Raw genomic sequence first — 24,031 nt, forward strand, 5'->3', positions numbered from 1 at the left:
TGTTCTTCTCCTTCCTTTACATAAACGCGCCGATTCAGCACTTCCTCTTAGCCCAGCCTCCTCCTAATTTCCGTTGCTTTCCTTTCACTGCCGCTGCCGCTGCTGCTGCTGCTGCTGCTGGTGCTCCTACTTCGAGGATGGTGATGCCGCTGCGCTCCTTGTTTTTGCTGCTGGCCACAACAGCTGCTGCTGCACGCGCCGCACTCGGATAGCACGTGCTGTTGCCCACGACATAGAGAAATCAAAAGAGGAGCCCACGACAGGGAGCCCACGACATATACCCCCAGGGATATTTCAAATGTTGCACTGTGCACAAAGTTGCTCGAAAATGTTGCCCACGATACACACTGGGCAAAACTGCCAATCTAGCGGAATTCAAGTCAAATTTTGATTTACCAATAACGAAATTTGTTTTTTTTGGATTCGGTCACTAATACATTAGTACGAATCCGATATTTGATTCTGATTCTTGATCAGAATCAATAGCCGAGTCTTTATCTGTCTGTGACCCCACCCCCCTCCACCATATAGCGAAAATCTGATGTATCCACAATTTTGAAGATAGGAGAAAGCTGAAAACGCAGTCCGTAGGGAATGACCATTTCCATCAGATCACTGAATTGGGATTGGATTGGTTTATTTTTAAAGCCAGAGGCTAACCCCACCCCGACCAGCAGCTTTTTTTATTTTTTGCACATTCCCTCATTCCCCACTCTGCTTCGTGTATTGTGCGGCTCGAGGGGAGGGGGTTGAGCTGGAAGAGCGTGTTGGCGTAAGAAGTGAGCAACATTTGGTGGCTCTAGCTCTTATAGTCTCTGAGAACTAGCCGACAAACAAGACGGATAGACGGACGGACGGACAGAAATGTCCATATCGACTCGTCAATTGATACTGATCAAAAATATATACACGTTCTGTGTGGGGTCGGAAACGCTTCCTTGAGTGTGTTACATTTTTCCCCACAAATGAAATGTACCTTATTTACTCTTCAAGTACTGAGTATTCAAATAAGGGCTGTGGCCTCTGTGGGCTTGTTTTATTGTCTGAAACTCGATTGTTTTCTGTTATTTAGTATGTGTAATTCTGAAGTTTGGACTGCATGGTTTTCTTTTTAATAGGCCGTGTTAAGTGAAGCCCAAACTCATAATAATTAGTAAAATTTATGTAAATTATTTATGAAATAATATTACTTTTTCTACTGTCATCAAAAAATAAATAACACATAAAAAATGTTTTGTATTTAAAAGAAAATTTAAATTATTCAACAAAAATGTCTTCTAATCTTTTCTAAAAACACCTTTTATTATTATTATTAAACATGCAAAATTTTGAAACTAAAGGCGTACTATTTTATTCCGCTAAATTGGAGAAAATTCGCTTTGATATTCAAACAAAAATCCTCATGCCCATGTTGGGGAACAATGCTGCTCACCTTCACAGAACTTTGCTGCGATAAAAAATTCCCATGTTGCGAGGGAGAAATATCCCTGAAAGGAGAGTGAAAGTCCCCTACGAATAGCAGAGTAAACCCACCACGAAGAGAGAAAGTCCAGCTCTCCGGACGATTCGGAACCGGTTCATTTAGAGAATTTAGGCAAAATTCAAGAAACCTCTAACGTTCACATTCCTTAAACAATGTAATTTAATGGATTAATGAAAATATTTAAAAATTCCTAGAGAGTAGTATTGACATTTGTCTACCCAAAAAAAATAAAAGAGGCCTATGAGACCTTCTATGATGTTACCAATTCTTGGCTTTTTTTTGCCACACAAGAGGAGAGAGCAGACTGCAGAGAGCTCAGACAAGGTGAAGGTGTCCGCTTTACGAATGTGTATGAGCCCCGTGCATTGACTTTGCAGAACTGGAAATCCTGTTGCATAATGCGCCTTTGTATGCAATTAACATTGTGTGTGGTTGCCTCGCATTGTTTATATGGTTTATGGCGCCCTCACAGCCATATCCGGCTTTCACAGGTGAACATATGTACGTATGTATGTATATACATATGTCTGTACCTGGGAGAACACAAACATTTAACTACGGACAAATAAGAAAGGAAGGATAGCCTTGGGCCCCAAAGCTTTAGATACGATAGCTGACGCTCTGTTCCCCTGGCTCGTACGAGTATGATAAAGTTTTCGAATTTTGTACGTTCCGGCATAACTATTTCATTAAACACAGTTGTATGCAATATACATACATATGTACATATGTGTACATATCTACATACATAAATTTGCATCTGCATTTTCTATTCTCGCACATACAATGGATCCTGGCGCTCTCAAAAGGAAGTCATAAATTTAACAAAAGGTTTGAAATAATCGCCTTCGTAGACGATTTGTATTTACGTATTTATGTATGTATGTACATAGCTGTATATGCCAGCAGCTAATCTCTACCTAAAGCACTTTCCCACTTCCCAAGCGAATAATCAGGAAATTAATTAGACGGTACATTGCACTCTTCTACTAGTTTCCCGGAAAATGCAGTCTTTGGCAATAAGCAGTGTTAAGCTTTCACAGTTACTTACCGACTTGCTTTGAATCCTTTGCCTTTGTGGAATCCAAACTGCTGCTGCTGCTGGCGAAGTGCCGCCAGCTGAAGTGCGCTTGGGAATGTCGAGTCGAGCACTCAAAATCATAGCCATGGCCCAGAAAAGGTTTCGCCTTGCGTTGGAAATTCCCGCCTTCGTGTTTTTTATGCAGTACTTTGGGAAGGGCCTGTGATTCAACGGAAACTCTGCGAATGACTGACGGGGCTGTCAACTCAAAAACACAGCCAGCGCTGCGTGGGCGGAAGGATGGAGCCTGTTGCATGCACGTGGCGGTGCCACAACCTCTTTAATAAGCGCCACCTTTCTTTTTGATTTTATTTACCGAACGGAGTGGAGTGACTTGCTGCAAAGCCCAAAATGTTTAATTTAATTCCGTTTTAAGGGCGGCACACCAGAGATGCGGCAGAAAGCAGAAATGGAACGTGGCGGATAGGAGTTATGGTAAGGGATGGAGAGGAGCCGTTACCAACGGCAGCAAGAAGAGCAGCGATAAGGACTCTACAAGTTTCCACTGCTTGGCGCACTAAGCGGATTTAATATAATTAGTTCCCGCTGCGCTTCGAGTCTCAATGGTGTTGCCTGGCAGGAGACGGGCGACAATGGCAACACACCAGCTGCAGGACCCACCATCCCATCATCATCCAGCGGCAGCCGGGGAACAGTTTCATACGATGCGCAGTTAGCAGCAGAGCAGCCCCCACATTTCGAAAGAAAAGAAGAGACAAAAGCCAAGGGCAGAAAGCCCCTCCACGGCACTACTTTCCCCCTCCCCCAGCGAAGAAGAGCGAGAAAGAGGCAAGGAAAAGAAATGGCCGCATGTCTCATGGCAAATTGTCAGGTGCTAAGCTATGATAAAGTACACTCAACAGAAAAAGTTAAGCCCTCACATGCCCAGTAGCAGGGCACTAGTGTGGCGGGGAGTGGGGAGTGGGAAGTGGTGGGGAAATTTCCCTAGCACAACGCGCCAGATAAGAGGGTCAGAGTTGGTCTTTGAATGTTGAGTGTGTACGAGTATGGTATGTGGTAAGGGTAGGGGCAGGGGCAGGGGCAGGGGCAGAGAGGTGTTGTAGGTCCTGGTAATTGAAACGCTTATTTCAACAAAATTGGCATTCCCTGGAAAAAGTCTGCGGTTTTCGGTGTTGCTTTATTTGTGTGTGTGTGTGTGTGTGTGAGGGCGTAGGGGTGCTGGGCTTTGGTTGGGTTTTTGTTTATGGAAGTGTTATTGTTTAACTTTCAACTTTTCGCTTGTGTCCATGCAAGCCCCGGCCAGAAGGGAGAGCGAATGTATGTATGTACATGCATGTATGTGTGTTTGTGTGTTTGTGTGACTGCTGTATGTGTTGTGCGTGCTCTTGGACCAAAGCTGAAACGGCCTGGCCTAAGCAACATCATAAAATTGAATGCGCTCATTGTTTGTGGAAGAAGGTCTAGGCACGCACATAAATCATCTGAGAACTTATCACTTCATTTTATACTAACTTTGAAAGTGATTGAAATTGAAATGTTTCCGGCCTAAAGTATTTTCGGATGGTAACTAATGGCGCGATATCAAGTGTATTTTTAGAGCAGCAAAAACAACGGGCCAATATCTAAAAATCGGAATTGTCAAAGATTATATATTTACCATTAATTGATGAGTATTTAATTTACTAGCTATCATGACTGGAAGGAATTTCCAATACTCTATTCTTGTTACAAATATTTCAGCATTCGTATCAGAATGGTTTAAAAATGGTGAGATATTGTACGTTGTTCTTAAGCACCATAAGACAATGAATTTTGAATTTGATACATACGCAAATGGAGTATTATCTATAAGAAACCAAATTAAATCATTTATGGCATAAGTATCCGCTTTGCTAAGCGGAATGGAATGTCTTATAGATAGCAACGATCGATATGTGTAGATATAAAATACTTTGGGCCTTTCTTGCTATCATTCATATATGTACATAATTTGCATATATCCGATTTCCACTGTAGTATTTTCAGGCGTAGTTTATTTGCTCAGCGTTTTCAGCATGCGCTCTCGCCAGAGTTTTTTTAGCTATCGCGTCGTTTTGTGTGCATTAAGATTTCCATTTGACTTACCCTCGTTGATGGTGGGTTGGCGGAGGAGGGCACAGCATCCGTATGACGCGATAAAGAACGTTGCTTCACTTACTACGTGTGGTTGAGTCCATCTGCACTAGTCGAGACAAGTAGTCTAGGCGGACCGGTCCGAAGTGACAAACGGCACAGAAACTTGGCGGCGAGGTGCGAGAATGGAATTCCTATACAAATTCAGAGCCTGAGAGGTTTGGAATATTAGAAATGTTCAGTCCACGAAGTTTATAGGTAATTCCTCAACTATTTATGTACATATTTTTAATAACCGAAGCCAGCTTATGTATTCTTTTTGTTATTTTTCGTTTCTTTTCGCTTTCTAGGGCTTGTTTGTGATAAGCTCGCGATTTGCTCAATAAACAGTGCTGGCCGTAGAGGGGTCGGAGACAGCGGCGCGAAGCATCCGTGACACTTTACTGTGATTTTCTTGCGCGCCGACCGCTTTTGTGCATTTAATAGGCACGAAAGAAAGAAGCAGAGCCCTGAGAAATTGGTCGCAATAACATTCACGCAATTCTGGCGCGATGGCTACTTGACGATGATCTTAAACCAAGCACGTACATTTATGTACATTTTGAAAGCCATTTGATTTGTCCACTAAATTATGGGGGCATTAGATTATTCAAATTTGGCAGTTGCGGTAATATTGTGAACTATTTCGAATTTACAAGTTCGATTGGTTCGCAGCTGTTTCGAGCCGGATCTAGTTTATATTCAATAAGAGCAGCACAAGTCGATTGGCGATAGTTAGAGCGACACGGTCTGGTATATATATCGACTTTTCTAGATAATTTGATCATGGTCATTTTTGTTTTCTAATTAAAGAGGAAAGATGGAGTTACAAGAATAATTTAAAATCAGCCCACACACCATGGTTAGTGGTTTAACTCGTGTTGTAGATGGGGGCTGAGTGTGTTAAGCTCGGTGTTTTCCTCGGTATATTTACCGTATTTTCTGAAAATGAGAAAGTATATTTTGATATATTTCGGAGGCTCAGGCACACTGAACACTCACCGATGTCCAAAATATAAAAATTATAATATAAAAATTCGTAAACTTTTCTTTATTACGTGTCGCGTGTCGCCTTGATTGATTTGACAATATGGTCGACAACCTGGAACCGCTGCCCCCAAGCCTGCAAAATCTCGTGGAGCAAGACTCGTTGAAGTGGATTTTTGTTGGCGGTAAAGGTGGCGTGGGCAAGACAACCTGCAGGTAAGAGAAAGCCCATACGGTCACCCACAAAAAGGTGCACATGACAACAGAACGTCAGTCCCATTTCTGTTTGGTTGTCTATAATTCTCAGCTCGAGCTTGGCCGTTCAGTTGGCAAGGGTGCGCGAGTCGGTGCTCATAATTTCGACAGACCCAGCACATAATATATCCGATGCCTTCGACCAGAAATTCACCAAGGTGCCCACAAAGGTAATCCCTCAGACTCCGTCGTAAACTGTCCCACTCTCCACTAATTCGACTTGATGCTGCTTTTGCTATCCGCCAGGTGAATGGCTTTGACAATTTGTTTGCCATGGAAATAGACCCAAACGCGGGCCTAAACGAGCTTCCAGAGGAGTACTTTGAGGGTGAAAACGAGGCTCTACGCGTTAGCAAGGGCGTTATGCAGGAAATGATAAATGCTTTGCCCGGAATCGATGAGGCCATGAGCTACGCCGAGGTGATGAAGCTGGTGAAGGGCATGAACTTCTCAGTGGTGGTGTTCGACACAGCGCCCACCGGACACACGCTCCGCCTCATTGCATTCCCGCAGGTGGTGGAGAAAGGCCTGGGCAAGCTGTTGCGCCTCAAGATGAAGGTGGCGCCTCTCCTAACGCAGTTCGTCTCCATGCTGGGCATGGCAGACGTAAATGCAGACACCCTGTCGCAGAAGCTGGACGACATGCTGCGAGTGATCACCCAGGTCAACGAACAGTTCAAGAATCCTGTAAGTAGCTTTAAGAAGCAATCATTTAGACTTTGGACTGACTTCTGTTCTGTTGCCAGGATCAAACCACATTCGTTTGCGTGTGTATTGCCGAGTTCTTCTCCCTGTACGAGACGGAGCGACTTGTGCAAGAACTAACCAAGTGTGGCATCGATGTACACAACATAATCGTCAATCAGCTGCTGTTCCTGAACAACTCCCACAGCTCCTGCAATATGTGCGCCTCCCGCTTCAAGATACAAGAGAAATACCTGGACCAGATCGCCGATTTGTACGAAGACTTTCATGTCACCAAGCTGCCGCTTCTCGAGAAGGAAGTGCGCGGTCCGGACAGCATCAAGGCCTTCTCCGAGAACCTCATGACGCCCTACGACCCCAAAGCGAAGCCAAAGGATTAGGATAAACTGCCGCAAGTTGGCTTGTGACAAACCGAATTGTGTGTGAATTGGAATGCTTGAAAAAATAAACTATATTTATGGTCTCGGTCCCAAAGGATCCGTTCCTACGTGAAATGCTCTACAAGGATCGCCATTAGAGTGTTAGGGTCCACCGCATGCTCGCTCCACTGGCACTGCACGGGGCTGCTGGTTGCTCACAGACACGAGCTTTTGGTCCATGCATATCTTGGCGTAGCGCAGGTATTCAGTATCCCCTTGTACCACGGCTGACATGAGCAGAAGGAACTCGTACAGATTGACCTTGCCCTGAGCGTGGCAGTCGATGTCGCGCAGAACGTTGTGCATCAGATCGACGGGCACTTCCTTGACTCCCATCGCCTTCATCGCTTTGCAACAGTTGCTGATCGTTACATAGCCGGTGTTGTTCTCGTCCAAGGTTCGGAAATGGGTGACATATTTGTGTACCTGCCGAACGGACATCTTGATGGGAACACTGAGCTGGACGGGATCCCCGCTCAGCTGGCCCATTTGGGTGCTGAGGAATCTGCGCGCATCGTCAATCTCCTTGGCCTTTCGCTCGCTGGACCACTTCAGCTCGCGGCCCATTACGTTCGCCACCTGCGGCAGGATCTCATCGGCCACCTGCACATTGAGGAATGCCACGCGCAGCCGACGGGCCACCATGTCCACCAGTGTGCACGCATAGTCTCTCACGCCTTGCTTCACATCGGCCTCTATGTAGGGAAACTCCGAGTGCAGCCTCTTGCCGACAATGGGCCACCCCTTTCCGCTATTCGAGGCGTTGACGGCCACCTTGAAGGCATTGGAGCCGTACGTGTTCGAGAGATGCTCGGCGACATCGCGCTCCATACCGAAGTCCCGCACCAGCCGTATGAACATTCTCGGGGTCCAGCCATTGGCACCATCCAGCTTGCAAGTGTCCGCCGTCACCGAGCGAGGCCGGAGAGCGTCTATGTTGCCGTACTTAATGGCAGCGTTGACCGCCTTTTCGGCCAGCATGCGAAACGAAGACCAAGTGCCGCCCACAATGGACACCATGTTCCTGGGACCCAGATTGACGACATGATTCCTCAATGGGGTGTTATTCAGCGCAGCCGATTCCACGGGCATTGCCTTGAAGCCGCCCCACACTGCAAGAACGTCGCACCGGCGCACATCAAAGCTGGGGCTGACAAAGTGCCGGATTCCCTCCAACAGGCACTGCACCTCTCGCTCCGACGGCTGCGGCGGGGCACACAACGCGGCCTTATTTCCGGGCACATCGCAGGCCTCGTTGCTGGTTCCCACGAGAGTGTGGCCCTGCCAGGGAAGGAAGAATATCGATCCACCGTCCTTTGTGTGCGGATCAAACACGCCCACATGCTGCGGGCAGTAGAAGCGCGGAAAGACGGCAATAGAGCCCCAGCTGCTGGTGCATAGCTGCTCTGCCATCGGATCCTCCATCAGGCGCACGCTGTCGCTCAAGTGGCCGGTGGCATTTATGACGACCTTCGCCCTGATCGTGTACGACTTGCCCGCTAGCTGGTCCACGGCCTGGGCCCCGCCAATATTTCCATCCTTGTTCTTGAGCAGCCTCTCCACTTTCATATGGTTGCAGATGTCAGCTCCGTAGCGGGCAGCCGTGAGTGCCACTGAGAGGCACATGCGCGCATCGTCGTACTGTCGCTCGTAGAAAACGAATGCTCCAAAGAGATCGCCTCTTCGCATCATTGGAAATATATCCACGGCCTCGTCGGCGCTGACGTACTGGAAGTCTTTTGTTCCCTTGGGAGCCAGCATGTGGTAGAGTCTAAGCTCCAGGTAGTAGAGCGGGGCCTGCCACCAATGATGTATTGGAAGCATGATCGGCACTGGCTGGTTAAGATGCGGCGCCAGATTCCCAATTTTGCTTCGTTCCATCAGAGACCTCTGCACGCGTCGAAAGGCTGCTCGATCGAAGCGCCTTATTGCCTGTTCCAAGTCCCTGAAGCCGCCGTGCAAGAGTTTGCTGGACTTGGAAGACGTTCCGCTGCCAAAGTCGTCCCCCTCGACCAGGGCCGTTTTGAGGCCACGGGTGGCCGCGTCCAGTGCGCAGCCAGCTCCCACTGCGCCGCCGCCAATGATGAGGACATCGTAATGGTTCGATTTGAACGCGTCAAGGCACATCTTACGCGTGGGCAGTTCCCGCTTCATCTGTGGAATCTGCTCCGCTCCGGGCGACACATCGTCAAATCTGTAATTGCTGTTGGCTAACTTGGAGCTGCCAAACGTCACTGCCATCTGAATAAACTTGGCCATTGTGGGAAATGTTTTTGGTGTTCTACTTCAATTTAGAGAAAAAATTAGAAAATTTGATACATTTATAAATGATTTTTCCCTGACGAACTAAAACTAAACACTTTTTTCTTGTTTCTTTTTGGAATATGTTTAACGTACACTCACATGTTTGATGATTTATTTTTTTGTTTGGTTTTCAGTTTGTGTCGCAAAGTAAGAATATCATTAATAACAGAACTCAAGCCCCACCGCCTGACGGAATTACAAAGAGTAAGAGTACAAAAGAAGGTCAAATGCTAAACAACATTCAGATGAATTATCTTTAAAAACTTAGCAGAAATGTACTATCGCTACGCCCTGCTCCTGCAACCATCCGATCCCATTCCATTCACTAATCCTCTACAAGAGTCCGGATCAAGTCCGAATTTGGTTTGTAGATTGCGTGTATAACTAACTAAGTGGTAAGTGGTAAGTGGGAGAAACGCACGGCTGTTCCGCTGTAGCAGGCGTAGTTTCCTCTGGCTACTGGGTGTCGTCTACTGCTGCTTGGCACTGCCGAAGAAGTACTTGTAGAAGAGGGTGGCCACCAGACAGAGGACCAGGGGCAGCAGCCAGGACTTCACCGAACTCTCCTCGTTCTGCGTGTCCGTGCTCCAGGTGGGCTCCGACTTCTGTGCCACGCTGGTGCGTTCGCTCTCCACCAGCTCTCCGATTTTGTACTTTGTCATCATTTCACGGGCATCGTTGCTGTGTCCCACATCCTCGAAATTCTCTGTGGCATCCTTGCCGGCTTGCTCGATGAGCACTTCCTCGCCTCCGGGATGCTGCAGAGGGAAACAAGAAAAAGCAAAGGGAAAAGTAAATATTCGCATACATCATTCGCAGCTGGTATTGGAAATATGCTAGATATGCTAATGGGCGACTGACCCTGAAAAAAGACATCCACAAGTAACGAAAAAAGGCAACTGACACAGCGAAGATCACAGCAGATGGAGCGAATGTTTAAAACATGACCTGGCTAGTGGTTTCCTGGGAGCGGCAGCGGCCGCGGCATCGGCATCGGCATCGGAAGACATTATTTGAATTAGAATTAAAACAAGTACGAAGTGCGAAGCATTGTCATCCTCACTATTGCTATTTTCCAGACATGAAATGCAGCGTCATCGTTAGTTTGAAGTTCCCTGCAGCTTATCAGAAGAGCACGAAAGCAATCTCAATGATATCAGTGGGTTGGGGGCGGTTTCTTCGACTTGCTTCATCGGGCTGACGGTGTAAATAATTCGAAATTACACCAAATAACAGCGGAATTGCGTACAAAAATTGTCTAGCCACTCAAATGATATGCAGATGCGGACCCTGGCTTTGCTTAACAGTTGACCCTCGCTCCATGTGGCCATATAATACATATGTATCTATGTACGTACATATTTATGAATATTATTACGAGGGAATAGTTTCGAAACTCAAAGCGTCAAACGATTTTAGCTGCGAAAGAGGAAGGCAACAGCGAAAAGGGGACTCGGATTGAAGTGGCGAGCACAGAAAAAGCAACGTGCCCATGACTACTAGAAATTTCTGTGAAACTCGAAATATAATCGTCTACATCAGCCACAGGTCAATCAACGTTCACGGGTCAAAGTACAGATCTAGTTCCAACTGTTTTTCTTCACACGCAGGGTGCATTCTACATGTGCACATGTAGGCCCGACTCTTCTAACACTTTATCATTGTAGATAGACCCAGATTAGGTGGTGCCGTCCTAGATTCGACGTGTACCAATCCTTTTGTTGTTTTTGTTGTCTTTGGCACCGCAGTGCGTGCTGTCGATTTCTCACCTCATTCAAAAACGCGGTGACATCGTAGACACTGTTGTGGATGAGCAGCCAGGTATCCTTGTTTGTGTTGTGCTTGGCGACCTCGGCCCGCGTAAAAGTTTTCTTTCCATCGCCCGACATGATCTCACTTGTTGATTGTTGTTACTACGCCGTTTGATTTGATTTGATGTGTGTAAAAAATATTTAATGGCTACAGCAAATGGGATGGTCGCCAGTGAGACCGCGGAAATATTGATCAAATATACCGTCAGACCCTCGGAAATATACCGAAATGTACCTTACCATTTTCCAAATATACCGTACTGTTAAATCATATTCCTCGACTTTTATGTTCTATTTGATATTTCTAGATTGCAAAGACTTTCACTAATGAAGCAATAATTAAATCCGATTGAAGAATCAATTTGGCTTATTAGGCTCCTATTTATTGGATTGTATACCTTATGACCCTATATTTTACAAATTTGTATTTGAAATTTGTCATTCCAATCAAGTAAATGTATGTAAATTATTAACCGAGACACATGTTCAGATGTTAACTGATATCATTGACAATTAGTGAAAGCGCGCGGAACAAAAGAGGAAAAGAAATTCTATTGTTTTCCTAAAAATTGCACAAAGCGTTCAATTGTAAGGGAACATAAGTAAATATTTTAAGCTTGGAGTGGTTTTTTTCCTTTCTTTTGCTAAGGATTACCGGATAATGACGAAAAATCAGCATAATCGTCTAACTAATCACCGATTTCTTTGATTTTCTTTCTTTTCTTTTATTTCTATATACTCTCACTTTTTTTCTACTCCAAGTGGCCATCCTTCACCGACGCCCAGCGCCGCAACACCTAAATACTCATATACTCATATTACTCATAATCATTATTCGCATACATATGTACATATACATATGTACATATAACCAATCAGGATAAAAGAATAAATATTAAGAGAACAAAGCACCTGCAAAAACATAAGTTCCTTATAAGATCTAAGTATATACATATCTAATATAGAAGACAAAACACCCCCTGGAAGAACGGCCACACTAACAGCTCGGCGCAGAACGCGTTAGGGCCAAGCCCGAAAATCCTAAACGTCAACAGCTGATCACCGGCAATATAAAGAGGACCGCCGGACCAACTCGTGGCAGTTCATCTTGGACAGCCTGGCAATCCATCACGATAGCCTGGGAGTAACATCCCAACTTTTCTAAGCGGTACTAACGACAAGGTAGTTATTCTACTCTGCCGATCGGTCTGCTATACATACCTACCCCCCCCCCCAGAGTGTGCTTCAACCTCTGAATCCTCCTCCCCGAGTGTGCTTAAACCTCTGAATCCTCCTCCCCGAGTGTGCTTAAACCTCGGAATCCTCCTCCCCGAGTGTGTTTAAACCTCGGAATCCTCCCCCAGAGTGTGCTTCAACCTCTGAATCCTCCTCCTCCCCAGAGTGTGTTTAAACCTCGGAATCCTCCCCCCAGAGTGTGCTTCAACCTCGGAATCCTCACCACCCCCCTCGAGTGTGCCTTAACCACGGAATTCTCCACGGAGTGTGTTTAACCTCCGCAACATACTCGTCTCCTCGGAGTGTGCTTAACCTCCGCATCGATCTTCTCCACGGAGTGTGCTTAACCTCCGCATCGACCTTCTCCACGGAGTGTGTTTAACCTCCGCAACAAACTCGTCTCCTCGGAGTGTGCTTAACCTCCTCAACAAACTTATCTCCACGGAGTGTGCTTAACCTCCGCATCGATCTTCTCCTCGGAGAGTGCTTAACCTCCGCATCCATATCTTCTCCTGGCAGCGGATCCAAAACCTCCGCATCGCCGACTCCGCTCAGAGCGGGCCCTGACCTCCGCATCCACGTGCGGCCGAGCATCCAACCGAAGGAAGACATCGCTCCGGACCCACCGACGGCCCCCACATCAAAACATCAAAAACTCTGTACAATTAAGACCAATAAAGAACGATACTTCTTTCACTGCCTAATCCTAGCCTAGTTCTTGAACCTTCGGAAACCTCTCTTTCAGCTACCACATCCAGAAACCTACAAATTTCTGTGAACCCGGCCCAAGCGACGTCACAGTGGCGCCTGAGCAGGTTGTGGTAGCATAGAAATTGGAATCCCAAGTATGGTCAAGATGGCGAAAGTGTGGATTAAGCAGGCAACGAAGGCAGAACTACTAAGCTTCTGCGAGGAATTCGGTCTGGATAAAACGGAAGGAGTGGAAATCCTAAGGAGACAACTACTACAATTTACAGAGAGGGCGGATTTGCCAAAACCGGTCCTGGACAGACTGGAGCAGCTGGGAAACGGACAAGCAAGGAATATGAGCCCCAGGCAAACATCGCCGAAGTCAACACAAGCCAAGCCGCAAATGAAGGACCAACAAGGAGAACCAAAAACGGCAAGGAAGAAGACACTGGAGGAATTCGAGATGCACGAATCAACATGGCAGAGGCCCCAAGCCAGGCAAAGCTAATGCCGTAGATGTAGACAGAATGGGCATGAATCCCCAACATGCAACAGAAAACCCATTTTATATAGCAGGAGTGCGCACAATAGACTGCTGCAGAAGGCCGCAGGGAAACGCGCAAGGTGCGGAGTCGCACCGCGATGCTCTCGAGCCCCAGAACAAGGGAAGCGGGATACAACCCAACTAAAGTACGAGGACAACAAACTCCTAGGATGGGCCCGAATCGGCAAACAAATGGTGAAAGTGGCAATCGACACAGGGGCCACGAGGTGCATGATCAACGAAGAGACGGCCAGGAAACTACGAAACGAAGGAGTGGAAGGAATAGAGAGGAGGCTAATTAAACTAGCAGACGGCAGCATTCGGAGAATAACCCGCAGGTTCGAAACCAAGGTGGAACTAGGGGGAAAAGAAACCACACAATCGTTCCTAATAATGAACGGAGTACCAGACACCCCGATAATAGGAATGGATTTTCTAAGAGACGCGGGCACTTCAATGACATGTGGACAGGCCAAAGTAGTCATCGGTAAGAACATAGCCCTGGACTTGGACAGGACGGAAACAGATAACACACAGCCAGAGCCGATGGACAATGAAACGGAGAAATGGATCGCAACGGAAGTGCAGAAATTCGAAACTTTCGACGTCCTAGAACTCGGCACTGACAGACGCCCAACAGAAGAAGACGCAGCAGCACCCGAAGGACGACGGACACCAGAGGGCAGCACCATCCCAGACCTGTGGGAGGTGGCGGCCGAAACCAAATTGGACAAAGCCCACATCACATTGCTAAAGAAGCGGTGTGCCGACCGACGCGCCCACGAGCAAAAAAGGTTCAAGATTCGGCGGCGAACACAACAAGCGGAAAATTGCTGGGTGAAGATCGGACGAACCGGGCACGTAAGCATCGGCAAATGGTTCGCGGTCAACCAAAAGAAGGCCCCACCGACCGCGCTCTCCTAGAAGAGGAGGGGGGAGTGTGAGGCCCAGCGCCGCAGCACCAAGCGCCGGCGTCACAATTCATATTACTCATAATTAGGATCAATCAGGATATAAGACTAAACATTAAGAGAACAAAGCCACTGCAAAAACATTAGTTCCCACATACCTAGAAGACATCCGTCCGGACCCACCGACGGCCCCCACATCCAAAACTCTGTAAAACTAACACCAATAAAGAACGATACTTCTATCACCGCCTAATCCTAGCCTAATTTTTGAACCTACTGAAACCTCTCTTTCAGCTACCACATCCAGAAACCTACAAATTTCTGTGAATCCGGAACGGCGAGCATACCCCGGCCGAAGCGATGTCACAATGTCCATCCGCCGTCGGAGCCTCCAGCATTTTTCACGCCTAGCCCATACCCCTGTCAATCTATGTAACTTCGGACTCGGTTGGCAGTGATGCCATCCACAACAGCATCCAAAATCCTAGAGCTACTGTCCCTATGAATTCAAAAAACTAAGGAACCATTTCTCCATCTAATATCAGAATGTTCGCAGTCGTTTAGGTAAATTGTCCAAAATACATACGGACAGTGCCTCTTTTGGATTCGACGCTATCGCAATAACTGAAACCTGGCTTAACTCTTCTGTCTCCGATCGTATATGTTTCCTGTAAACCTCCCGGGTTTTCCAAGTATCTGCCCTACCTAAAAAGTAAAAATCCCGGCGCTACAAAAAGTAACAGATAACTGGATTTTTGTCTTTGTCTTTGCTCAAGATTCTTCTGTTCGCTCTCACATTCTTACTATCAATAAGAAATTTTATAACCTATGTCTTTCCCAATGTGGTAAAAATTTAAGTAGTGATCCCAAAAAATTATACTCGTTCGAAGATAATCGAAAAGAATCCATCCATTCAAAATCACCCTTCAGGAGCAAGGTGCCCTCCTGTGTAAATGTAAATTAAACCGAGTTGCCAATCCTCAATGATGGATTTAGTTAATGTTGAAAACCGTTTTATTTATAATTTTTATTCAAGGTAAGGTTTATCTGACCCCTTCAATACTTGAAGAATGCAATTCTACTGGTGATTTTATTTAGATCAAGGGAGTGTTTTCCACTGTCCATGTTAACACGATTTCTGTTAAATTGAAGCGGTTTTAAATTCGTAGCCTATCTGCAGGTTAATTTGCACCAATAGTGAACTAGTTCCGGCGAACCAATCCATAACGGCTTTATTTGAACTGCAAAAATCATTGGGTGTTTCTGCGCAATCTCAATTCTTACATTTCAACGTACACCCTGGGTTTGTTTGTATTTAGCAAAGGAGACTTCAAAGTCAAACCAAACCTATCCTGCAGTACGCTGTGCTTCACAAATGAAACAGTAGACAAGGATTGGCAAGCAAAACAAGAGTGGCAAAAAGTTACTGCAAATTGCGACGCTGCAAATGCGTTTTTATAATTATTACAAATAAAGTTAACAGACACAGAACATATTTTGATATCGAACAGTTAAATAATTTTATATCTATAATCGAGGAGTACCGACACTTTTAACTTTTTTACAAGGTAAGCTGGAAACTAATTCACATTACGCAATTTACTTTCTTGACATGCATGAGAACAATTGAACGTAAGCCCCAGGTTAAGGAAGCTCCATTTTTCTCCACCTTACTCACATTTTACTGGCGTCGGCACCGTTCCTGTTTCGATTTTTCGTCCTCTGTGAATTTCTGCTGCGTAATTTGATCCCCAGTCAGGGCGTTTTTTGCCGGAATATTCTCTCGTTTATGTATGTACATATGTATGTATGTATGTAATACATACATATGTGTGCGTTTCCATACAAACATTTATGTATCTATGTACATATGTATGCATACATATATGTATGTTCGTGCATCGTCCTTGTATCCTTACTTACCTACCGTAATATTTACATTGTATATACATATGTACATACATATTTTATATTTTCAACCATGAGCGTGTTTAATTGGTGCTACGAATCACAGAGTAAACAACATTTTAAGCGACCAACAAAAGTAAACTCAAGCACCCTTGTAAATTAAAAAGTTTGTTTGTGTATTTACAAGTACAATAGCACGCGTTCGCCCATGCCATCATTAGAGAGCGCTTTCTTATCAGCACTTGATGATTTGGGCCAACCCTGTGTTGCCAAAACGCTCGAAAATGATATAATACCTCAACATAGATTCAATTTAAAATTGTTTACCTGGTTCTGTGAACAGTAATTAATAACACGATTTCTCTGATCTGTGTGTTCACGAAATCAGATCATTACGAAGTCACAAAACAACTTAATTCATGCTCGTATACCCCTGAAATATCACCGGTTACTGAGCATTAAGATTATTGCACAATCAATGATAGTAAATTAGAGTATATGCCACTCGGGTTCGGGTGGAGCGAACCCACAAGGAAAAACAAAAGCTGGACGATCTGTACATGATTGCGTTTGCCGTTGATCGCTTTCGCACACAAAGGGACTAAAAATAGCCCAGTTCATCGCGGTCGACTGTCAAAGAGTGCAATAAAATGTTATGCCTCATTGCTGCATATGTGCATTCATATTATGTACATTTGTATGTACATACATACATATGTAAATCTGCTGCGAGCCACAAGATGCATTGGAAGTGGCCCACATTTTTTCGGCGCGACGATGCGACAAATTTGCATTCCCGATCGATCATTAAATTTGATTGATTCCAACCCATTAAATACAATTAACTGGAACGGCAACAAATGTGGTCGGTCCAACAATAGCAAGAACAACAAATAAATAAATAATTCAGTAAATAGTTAGCTCGTGTGCCGCTGATCGAGATGAGGAGAGAGGATCATGATCTCTTCGGTATGTCCAAAGTTCTTCTTGTCTCTTTAATTGGAGCCGAGTCCGAGCACTTAATTGAAGATACATATGTACATATTTATGTACAAATGTATGTACATTTATTGTTCGTAATTAGTGTATAAATTCGTTGTATGTATTTTAAATTGTACTTTCGCCTTTCCAACGAACAGTTGTTCCGCTAGAATCGGTTTTCTGAGCCTTTAATCTTGAATTATGATTGTTAATTTTGGGTAAAGCTCCTGAACACAGGCTAAAAGTAAGTGGGATGTAAGTTTCACGAAAACATTCCTGTAAATAAACGAATATTTATCTATAAATATGTATGTATATATGTACATACATACGTATGTAAATGTTTACATATAAATACATATATACATACATATGTATGTACATATGGCTAACACAGAAAAACAAAATATGTACGTACAAAGAACTCTTCATTCATCTCCGCATTTGTCTGCCGCATTTTTTCCAACCCACTGCAGTGGAGATGTAGACACACCGAAGCAGAGAGAGAGAGAGAGAGGGAGAGAGAGAGAGAGAGAGTCGAGACCTTGTCAGCCAACTTGTGCGTGATTATCACGCATCCAGCACGTGCTTTGGGTTTGTTCTTACCCTCTTCCACTCTCATTCAAACATCCACTTCACCTACACACCTACATACATACGTACATACCACATAAACATTTATTTGTTTGCCTCAGTTGCTGAGTCTAAAATGCTCGAAACATACATACATACATATGTATGTACATATTTTCGTTGTCTTTAGCTTAGTTTCGAAATACATGCAGCCACAACCTAGGGCAACATTGCTATTTGTTAACGAACTGGAGTCGATATGATAATGATAGCGATCGTTGAAAGACTTTTGTGATCTACTGTGTACAAGAACCTTATCCAAAATTGCTTTGCTGCTTGTTTTGCAATGTTTAGAGTGTTCTAGTGCATTGGATTATAGCCGAAACAGAATTAGACCTAAAAGCTCAGAATGTGATACGATGCGCTTCAACAGAGACTCCGACGTGACTAATGGGGGCATCCTCATCACCCCATCCTTTTGTTGAACTAATACATACATATGCACATACGTAGATATGTACATATGTATGTACATACATACATACATACAAATGTTGTCGCAGAAATATCAAAAACAAATTTGGTGGCCGCCACCCGGCAACACAATCGCCAACACCTTGACAAGGGGTTTCTGACCAGCTCGGACTTTGTTTTGGGCATAAATCTGTCACACGCGTTGGCCAAATGCATTTGTTGTTCTTGATTAATAATATTTTTGTATTATTTTTTATTATGGCTTTTCTCCCTCCTGCGTCTTCCATTTCGGAAATGTGTGTATGTACATACATATGTATGTATGTATATGTATATGTACATATGTACGTATGTATACATACATATATTGTGTGGTGAGGTAGTTCCTGGTGCAATTACCCTATAAAATTCATAGTATAAATGAATATGCAAATTTTCTCATTTCACAAAATATTTCATTTTATAAACGTATGTACATATACATACATATGTATATGTATGTACATATACCAAATGCATTTCTACAGATTTTATAGTCCAGCAGAGAAGGGTAGGGTAGGCGAGAGAGTAATGCAATGCAGAGAGAGAGAGAGAAGAAGAACGAGATACTCATGGCCTTTATTTATCAGGCAGTCAGTGCGTGCTCAACATCTGTTGTTGTTGTTACTGGGCATATTATGCATAAGGTATGGCAGTCGACTCCATAGGATAACAATTTCCTAAATGTATGTATATTGTTTGCCACAAATACTCTCGTATTCTCCGCACAGATCTTCGCATTTTTCTCACATATAATATAATAAACCAACAGTGCCCTAATTCGACGTACCTTACCGTCTCATTAATATACCCCCGGCCGGCCTGTTTTGCTTTTTAGCGGCCGATCCGGCGCATTTACGACTGAGTTGTTCTTTGGAAGTGCGCTGGTCAAGACGCGAAAATCTGAACAAAGTGCAGCAAAGAGAAAGATCCGTCTAACAATAAGAGAAAAAGTGTTGAGTGAAAGTGCTAGTAGTAATTTTCAAGACGGTGTTACATTTAGCTATAATTGAGATACAACCATCGAAGCAAGTGTAAACGCAGAAAAGCGAAGAGAAGAATACACAATGCCGGTCGATATCTGCAGTCAACCACACAACTTGCATAGTTCAAGAAGGTAAACTAAATAGGCATATGGATGCACATTGTACATCCATGTGCACAAATGTACATATGTATGTATGTATGTATGTGCATGCAAATTGTGGCTGAATGAAAGTGGCAGGGGTGACATACATACATACAGCTGTGTTCAATGAAATAGTAGTGCCGCACCTCACCACTTTCAAAACTATTTTTAAGACATTTTCAATCATCCAAATTAAACAAGTGATACCTTTTTAGAAAGCCTGGAATATACACATTACGAACCAGAAGGAATTTTGGATTAATTGCATTCCATATTCTTGATTTACATGACTTTACAAAAATACCCATAAAAACTGCTGTTCAATGAAATAGTAGTGAATTTTTTGAAAATCGAAAAAAAACCGACACTTAAGTTAATACCTATCTTTCATATGCTACATGTTTCTTGAGGTTTAAAATTTAGTTTTTTAATAATTTTGATTTAGTTACTTCCTTGCTCCCGCCTGGAAGGAATTAATAAGGTCCTGCCCAAGCTCCAATAGGATTTTAGCCAATCCTTTTTCAACCACTGGCTCTAACCTTACTCTGGATGCCGGAATTGCATTTATTATAATGCATTTGGCATTTCCCCATAAGATTTTGATAACATTCAGATCCAGGGACTGATTTGAACATCGAAAAACGCCGATCTTTTCAGATGAAACCCAATTTCCCCACCCAGTTGGCGAGCTTTCTTGAGTATTTAGGATCATTATCTTGTTGAAAGCTCCTTTTCAAAGGTTTTTTTCAACTGGAATATGAATGTAATGTATGAAAAAGCATGCTTGCCCACACATTTTTGTAAAATGCTCCAACTAGGAGGCTAGGAAGTACCACTTCATGTGGACTGGAGCTCATAAGGATCAGCCCAACATGCCCAACACCGTTTTTTTTCAAGAATTTGAACAGTAATCTGATGTCTGTGAACGCCAAACCTATTCTTTTTGTTATTTCTTACCATATTATACAACTTTACACTCATCAGTCAAAAGTATTTTTTTGTTACTGCGACACAGCTCAGCCACATGCGTTCTTGCAAACTTTAGCTGTATACTCCTTTACTCTCAGAGACAAACGCGTAGCTTTCTGGGACTTCTTGCAATTAAATAATATGAAGTCATTCGTCAACGAGCTGTCATAACACTTACAGTGTGATATAAAATTGTTTTCATAATTTTTGAGGATATTGAAGACCTTGACCTTGCCTTCGACCATCTTCGACCATCTACTAAAAGACAATTTTTTCGCATAAAAAATCATTTTTCAGGGTGCTTTTTTTAGTTTAAACTATTAAATATAGCAGTAAAAGCACATTCAAATTAGTTTTGAATTCCATTATAACTCCTGATTTTAGTTTTTAGTCTAATTCTAAAGTCTTCCATATTGGACCGTTCAATGATTACTTCTACGCTCCAAAAACAAAAGTACCGCTATATTCAAACATTTCTTTCATCAAAATATTGGGTATATAAACTAAGCTTACTGATGGTAACTCTTTTGAATTGATTTAATTTGTTTTTTAATTTTTTTTTAATACTTGCACCCAGCACTACTATTTTATTGAACAGCAGTTTTCATGGGTATTTTTCTAAATTCATGTAAAACAAGAAGATGGAATACAAATGGAATAAGATTTCATCGGGTTTATAATGCTTACTTTCCAATCTTTTCAAAAAGGTATAAATTGTTTAATTTGAAAGACTGGAAGGGTCTCAAAAATTGTTGTGAAAGTGATGGGGTGCGGCACTACTATTTCATTGAACACAACTGTATGTATGTATATGTAGCTTATCTACAAACATACATACATATGTACATACATAGGTGCAATTTGGGCGATGGTCGATTATCCAGTCATTCTTATCTCTCTGGCTTGGAATATCCCCTAATTGGCGAGCCAGACGGGGCAAATATATTGTACATACTAGAGGCAAACAAAATTACATCTTTTTATGAGCAAATATTTTTCCAGCTCTTTTCGTATATTAAGCAAATCTAATGAGAGGCGGTTCTTATAATTAAAGTATTTTCAAGTCATTGAGGTGAAGGGATAGGGATAGGGATCCATATCAAACAGGAATTTCTGTTCCGAGTAACAAATAACAAATATTTATCTGGCCTGCCCACTTGGCCTTTCAGATACGCCTTAGCTGCCGCACCCCATATGGTGTTAGTTCACGAAAAAAACAAATTACTTGAATATTATTTACATGGGAAATGTTGAAATGCTGTTGGCATTGAAATCTAGAGTTATCGTTTGTGCTGGGGCTTGTACATAGGAAAATCGGACGTAGACTATCAGTTTTTGATAGCATATCAAGTGCTGAAGAGAATGCGATTTATGTACAGCCAGTCCAACCATTCAGATCAAGATTTCATATGATTAAAAGCTGGATTCTATTTATGAATCAATTTAGGCTAACTTGGGCTGAATACAAATTTGTATTCTTAATATGAGATACTTTTTTACGAGATTAAAATCTTTTGTCGTTCGTGTATTTGCAGCGGAACAACAGATACCTCGCTGTCTTTGAACTCATTATCCCTGTCGTCTGTTCTGCCGCCGACCGATTCAGATCTTCATCATACGAAACACAACATGAACAAATTGTGTCGCCAAGTGTCAATTGAGTCTCCCGGGCCGGGGGCTAAAAACTGCGTCTTCAACTTTTTTGTGCCTATCGAGGACACGCCAGCACTGGGTGCTCGGATCAGGATTGTGTGCGCCGGCGCGTGCTATCGTCGTCGGGATCGCTCCAACTCTATAACCAGCATGTCTTCAGTGTCCTCGGATTTGAGCGACTACTGTCCGTCGGTGAATTCTATGTCGTCGCCCGCTCACCAGGGCATTCGAGAGGGCTCGTTCTTTCCGGGCTTCGAGGTGGCTGGCGTAATTGAGGCACTGGGCTCGGATGTCACAGAGACTACCAACTGCGGCCTGCGTATCGGACAGCGCGTAATTGTCTATCCGTTCGATGAGACCCCCGCCGGCTATGCCGAACTTCTGGTTGTGCCCGACTTAAAGCACATCGTGCCCATACCCGACAGCCTGCCAATGGAAGTGGCGGCTATGCTGCCCACGGGCGCCCTGTTGGCCATGAACGCCGTCTTCAAGGCACAGGCGGTGGTCACACAGATCCTCGCTCAGCGCGCAAGCTCCGATCAAAAGAAGAACTGCAAAATCCTAATTGTCGGAACTGGCGGCCTTGCACTGTGGGCCGTGCGAATCGCTTCCTATCACTTTGCCTTGGCTGGCGCCGACAATGTGGACATCACAGTGGCCAGTCTTCGGGACGAGGGCTTCCGCTTGGCCACAGAGATCAAGAAGTAAGTGGAACCCGATTTTGCTGCCACACGCGGATTACTAAAATGGAAATTCTTTGTGTTTGTTTCTGCTTGTAGTGTCAGCGTTGTCCAGTGGAATGAATGCTTGTATGAACCACAGCTCATTGAGCGCACCAAGGATGTGTGCGGTGGGGCCGTCGATGTGGTAATTGACTTTGGAACAACATCCAGAAGTCTCCACCGCTCCATGCACTGCCTATCCAAGGGTGGTGTGGTCTTGATCAGCGAAGAGGTGGCCGAGAAGTTGCTACCCAAGTTCTCCAGGCTCTCGAACGAGTACCAGCAGGAGATTACACCAATTTCGAATGGCACCGCCGAACAGTTGGCGGAACTTGTGGAGCTTGTGGCCAGCAAAAAGATTGAGCCGCCGCCACACTCAGTGTTCCCCTGCGAACAGGCCGCCGAGGTTATCCAGAAGCTGTGTAACTCCGAAATACCAGGACGCGCCATTCTCCGCTTCCACGACATAGAGTAGACATCGGCGCGGAGGCCAAGCGTATTTCTGCTATCAAACATTAACTCATTCAATATCGATATCTGTTAGATGTATTCAAGTGACACACAACCACAAAACAACCTGTAACCTGCAACACTCTCGAGGCGTAATCAATTGTGCTTAATTTGTTGTTGGCCTGGCCCTTGTTTTGTACTTTTATTTTGGACTGCAGCCAAACCAGTGATGCTTCTCCACGTCTAGTTTCTAGTTTCGTTTCGTTTCGTTTCCTTTCATTGATTTAGAGTTGTAAGCATTCTGAGTATTATTGTATGTACATATAGATTGTGATTTATTTTATTTGTAAGCAAACCAAACCAAACCAAATCGAACCCTAGATCCTGCTCGTACTTTTGCGTACTGTATGAGTGCAGATCATCCAACATAAGCCACCAAGCAAATCCCAAAACGAGATTCAGTAGTCGGATATTATGCTTCTTTAATGATTTATTACGTACAAGACCCAACGCAGAAGCGGATTACAGAATAAATGTTATGAATATTATATACAAAATTGTTACGCATGCGATGCAAAATGTTTGATTCAATTGC

The 24,031-nt window shown here is 43.9% G+C and overlaps 4 protein-coding genes across 5 annotated transcripts; 2 read left to right on the forward strand and 2 right to left on the reverse strand.

Moving 5' to 3' along the window:
* The first annotated feature begins 5,695 nt into the window (after positions 1-5,695).
* On the forward strand, positions 5,696-7,103 carry LOC117890334 (ATPase ASNA1 homolog). Its single transcript, XM_034795126.1, has 4 exons — positions 5,696-5,879; positions 5,971-6,088; positions 6,165-6,605; positions 6,665-7,103. The coding sequence occupies exons 1-4, from the start codon at positions 5,767-5,769 to the stop codon at positions 7,001-7,003; spliced, it is 1,011 nt and encodes a 336-aa protein (XP_034651017.1). The 5' UTR covers positions 5,696-5,766; the 3' UTR covers positions 7,004-7,103.
* Positions 7,040-9,321, reverse strand: LOC117890333 (glycerol-3-phosphate dehydrogenase, mitochondrial). The gene has a single exon (XM_034795124.1). It carries the CDS (start codon positions 9,299-9,301, stop codon positions 7,145-7,147), a length of 2,157 nt encoding a protein of 718 aa, XP_034651015.1. The 5' UTR covers positions 9,302-9,321; the 3' UTR covers positions 7,040-7,144.
* A 117-nt stretch (positions 9,322-9,438) lies between these two features.
* On the reverse strand, positions 9,439-11,288 carry LOC117890335 (cytochrome b5). The gene is made up of 2 exons (XM_034795127.1): positions 11,116-11,288; positions 9,439-10,104 (listed from the first exon to the last, which is right to left on the reverse strand). The coding sequence occupies exons 1-2, from the start codon at positions 11,233-11,235 to the stop codon at positions 9,817-9,819; spliced, it is 408 nt and encodes a 135-aa protein (XP_034651018.1). The 5' UTR covers positions 11,236-11,288; the 3' UTR covers positions 9,439-9,816.
* A 4,638-nt stretch (positions 11,289-15,926) lies between these two features.
* Positions 15,927-23,991, forward strand: LOC117890878 (zinc-type alcohol dehydrogenase-like protein C1773.06c). 2 transcript variants are annotated; one of them, XM_034795970.1, is made up of 4 exons: positions 18,149-18,163; positions 19,528-19,630; positions 22,147-22,968; positions 23,044-23,991. In XM_034795970.1, the coding sequence occupies exons 2-4, from the start codon at positions 19,581-19,583 to the stop codon at positions 23,459-23,461; spliced, it is 1,290 nt and encodes a 429-aa protein (XP_034651861.1). In that variant the 5' UTR covers positions 18,149-18,163; positions 19,528-19,580; the 3' UTR covers positions 23,462-23,991. The 2 variants fall into 2 exon arrangements, with proteins under 2 accessions (XP_034651862.1, XP_034651861.1); XM_034795971.1 differs by lacking the exons at positions 18,149-18,163; positions 19,528-19,630 and adding an exon at positions 15,927-16,106.
* Positions 23,992-24,031: the final 40 nt, after the last annotated feature.

Source organism: Drosophila subobscura, chromosome E (assembly GCF_008121235.1).
Source record: "Drosophila subobscura isolate 14011-0131.10 chromosome E, UCBerk_Dsub_1.0, whole genome shotgun sequence".
In the NCBI taxonomy this organism is placed as follows: domain Eukaryota; kingdom Metazoa; phylum Arthropoda; class Insecta; order Diptera; family Drosophilidae; genus Drosophila; species Drosophila subobscura.

Bases quoted from the DNA above. Each gene is read 5' to 3' on its own strand.
- LOC117890334 (XM_034795126.1), top strand. From the start codon at position 5,767: ATGGTCGACAACCTGGAACCGCTGCCCCCAAGCCTGCAAAATCTCGTG. The intron at 5,880-5,970 runs GTAAGAGAAAGC...TATAATTCTCAG, and splicing joins GTGGGCAAGACAACCTGCAG to CTCGAGCTTGGCCGTTCAGT. The intron at 6,606-6,664 runs GTAAGTAGCTTT...TTCTGTTGCCAG, and splicing joins ACGAACAGTTCAAGAATCCT to GATCAAACCACATTCGTTTG.
- LOC117890333 (XM_034795124.1), bottom strand. From the start codon at position 9,301: ATGGCCAAGTTTATTCAGATGGCAGTGACGTTTGGCAGCTCCAAGTTA.
- LOC117890335 (XM_034795127.1), bottom strand. From the start codon at position 11,235: ATGTCGGGCGATGGAAAGAAAACTTTTACGCGGGCCGAGGTCGCCAAG. The intron at 10,105-11,115 runs GTGAGAAATCGA...TTCCCTCTGCAG, and splicing joins TCACCGCGTTTTTGAATGAG to CATCCCGGAGGCGAGGAAGT.
- LOC117890878 (XM_034795970.1), top strand. From the start codon at position 19,581: ATGCCGGTCGATATCTGCAGTCAACCACACAACTTGCATAGTTCAAGA. The intron at 19,631-22,146 runs GTAAACTAAATA...GTGTATTTGCAG, and splicing joins AACTTGCATAGTTCAAGAAG to CGGAACAACAGATACCTCGC. The intron at 22,969-23,043 runs GTAAGTGGAACC...TTCTGCTTGTAG, and splicing joins TTGGCCACAGAGATCAAGAA to TGTCAGCGTTGTCCAGTGGA.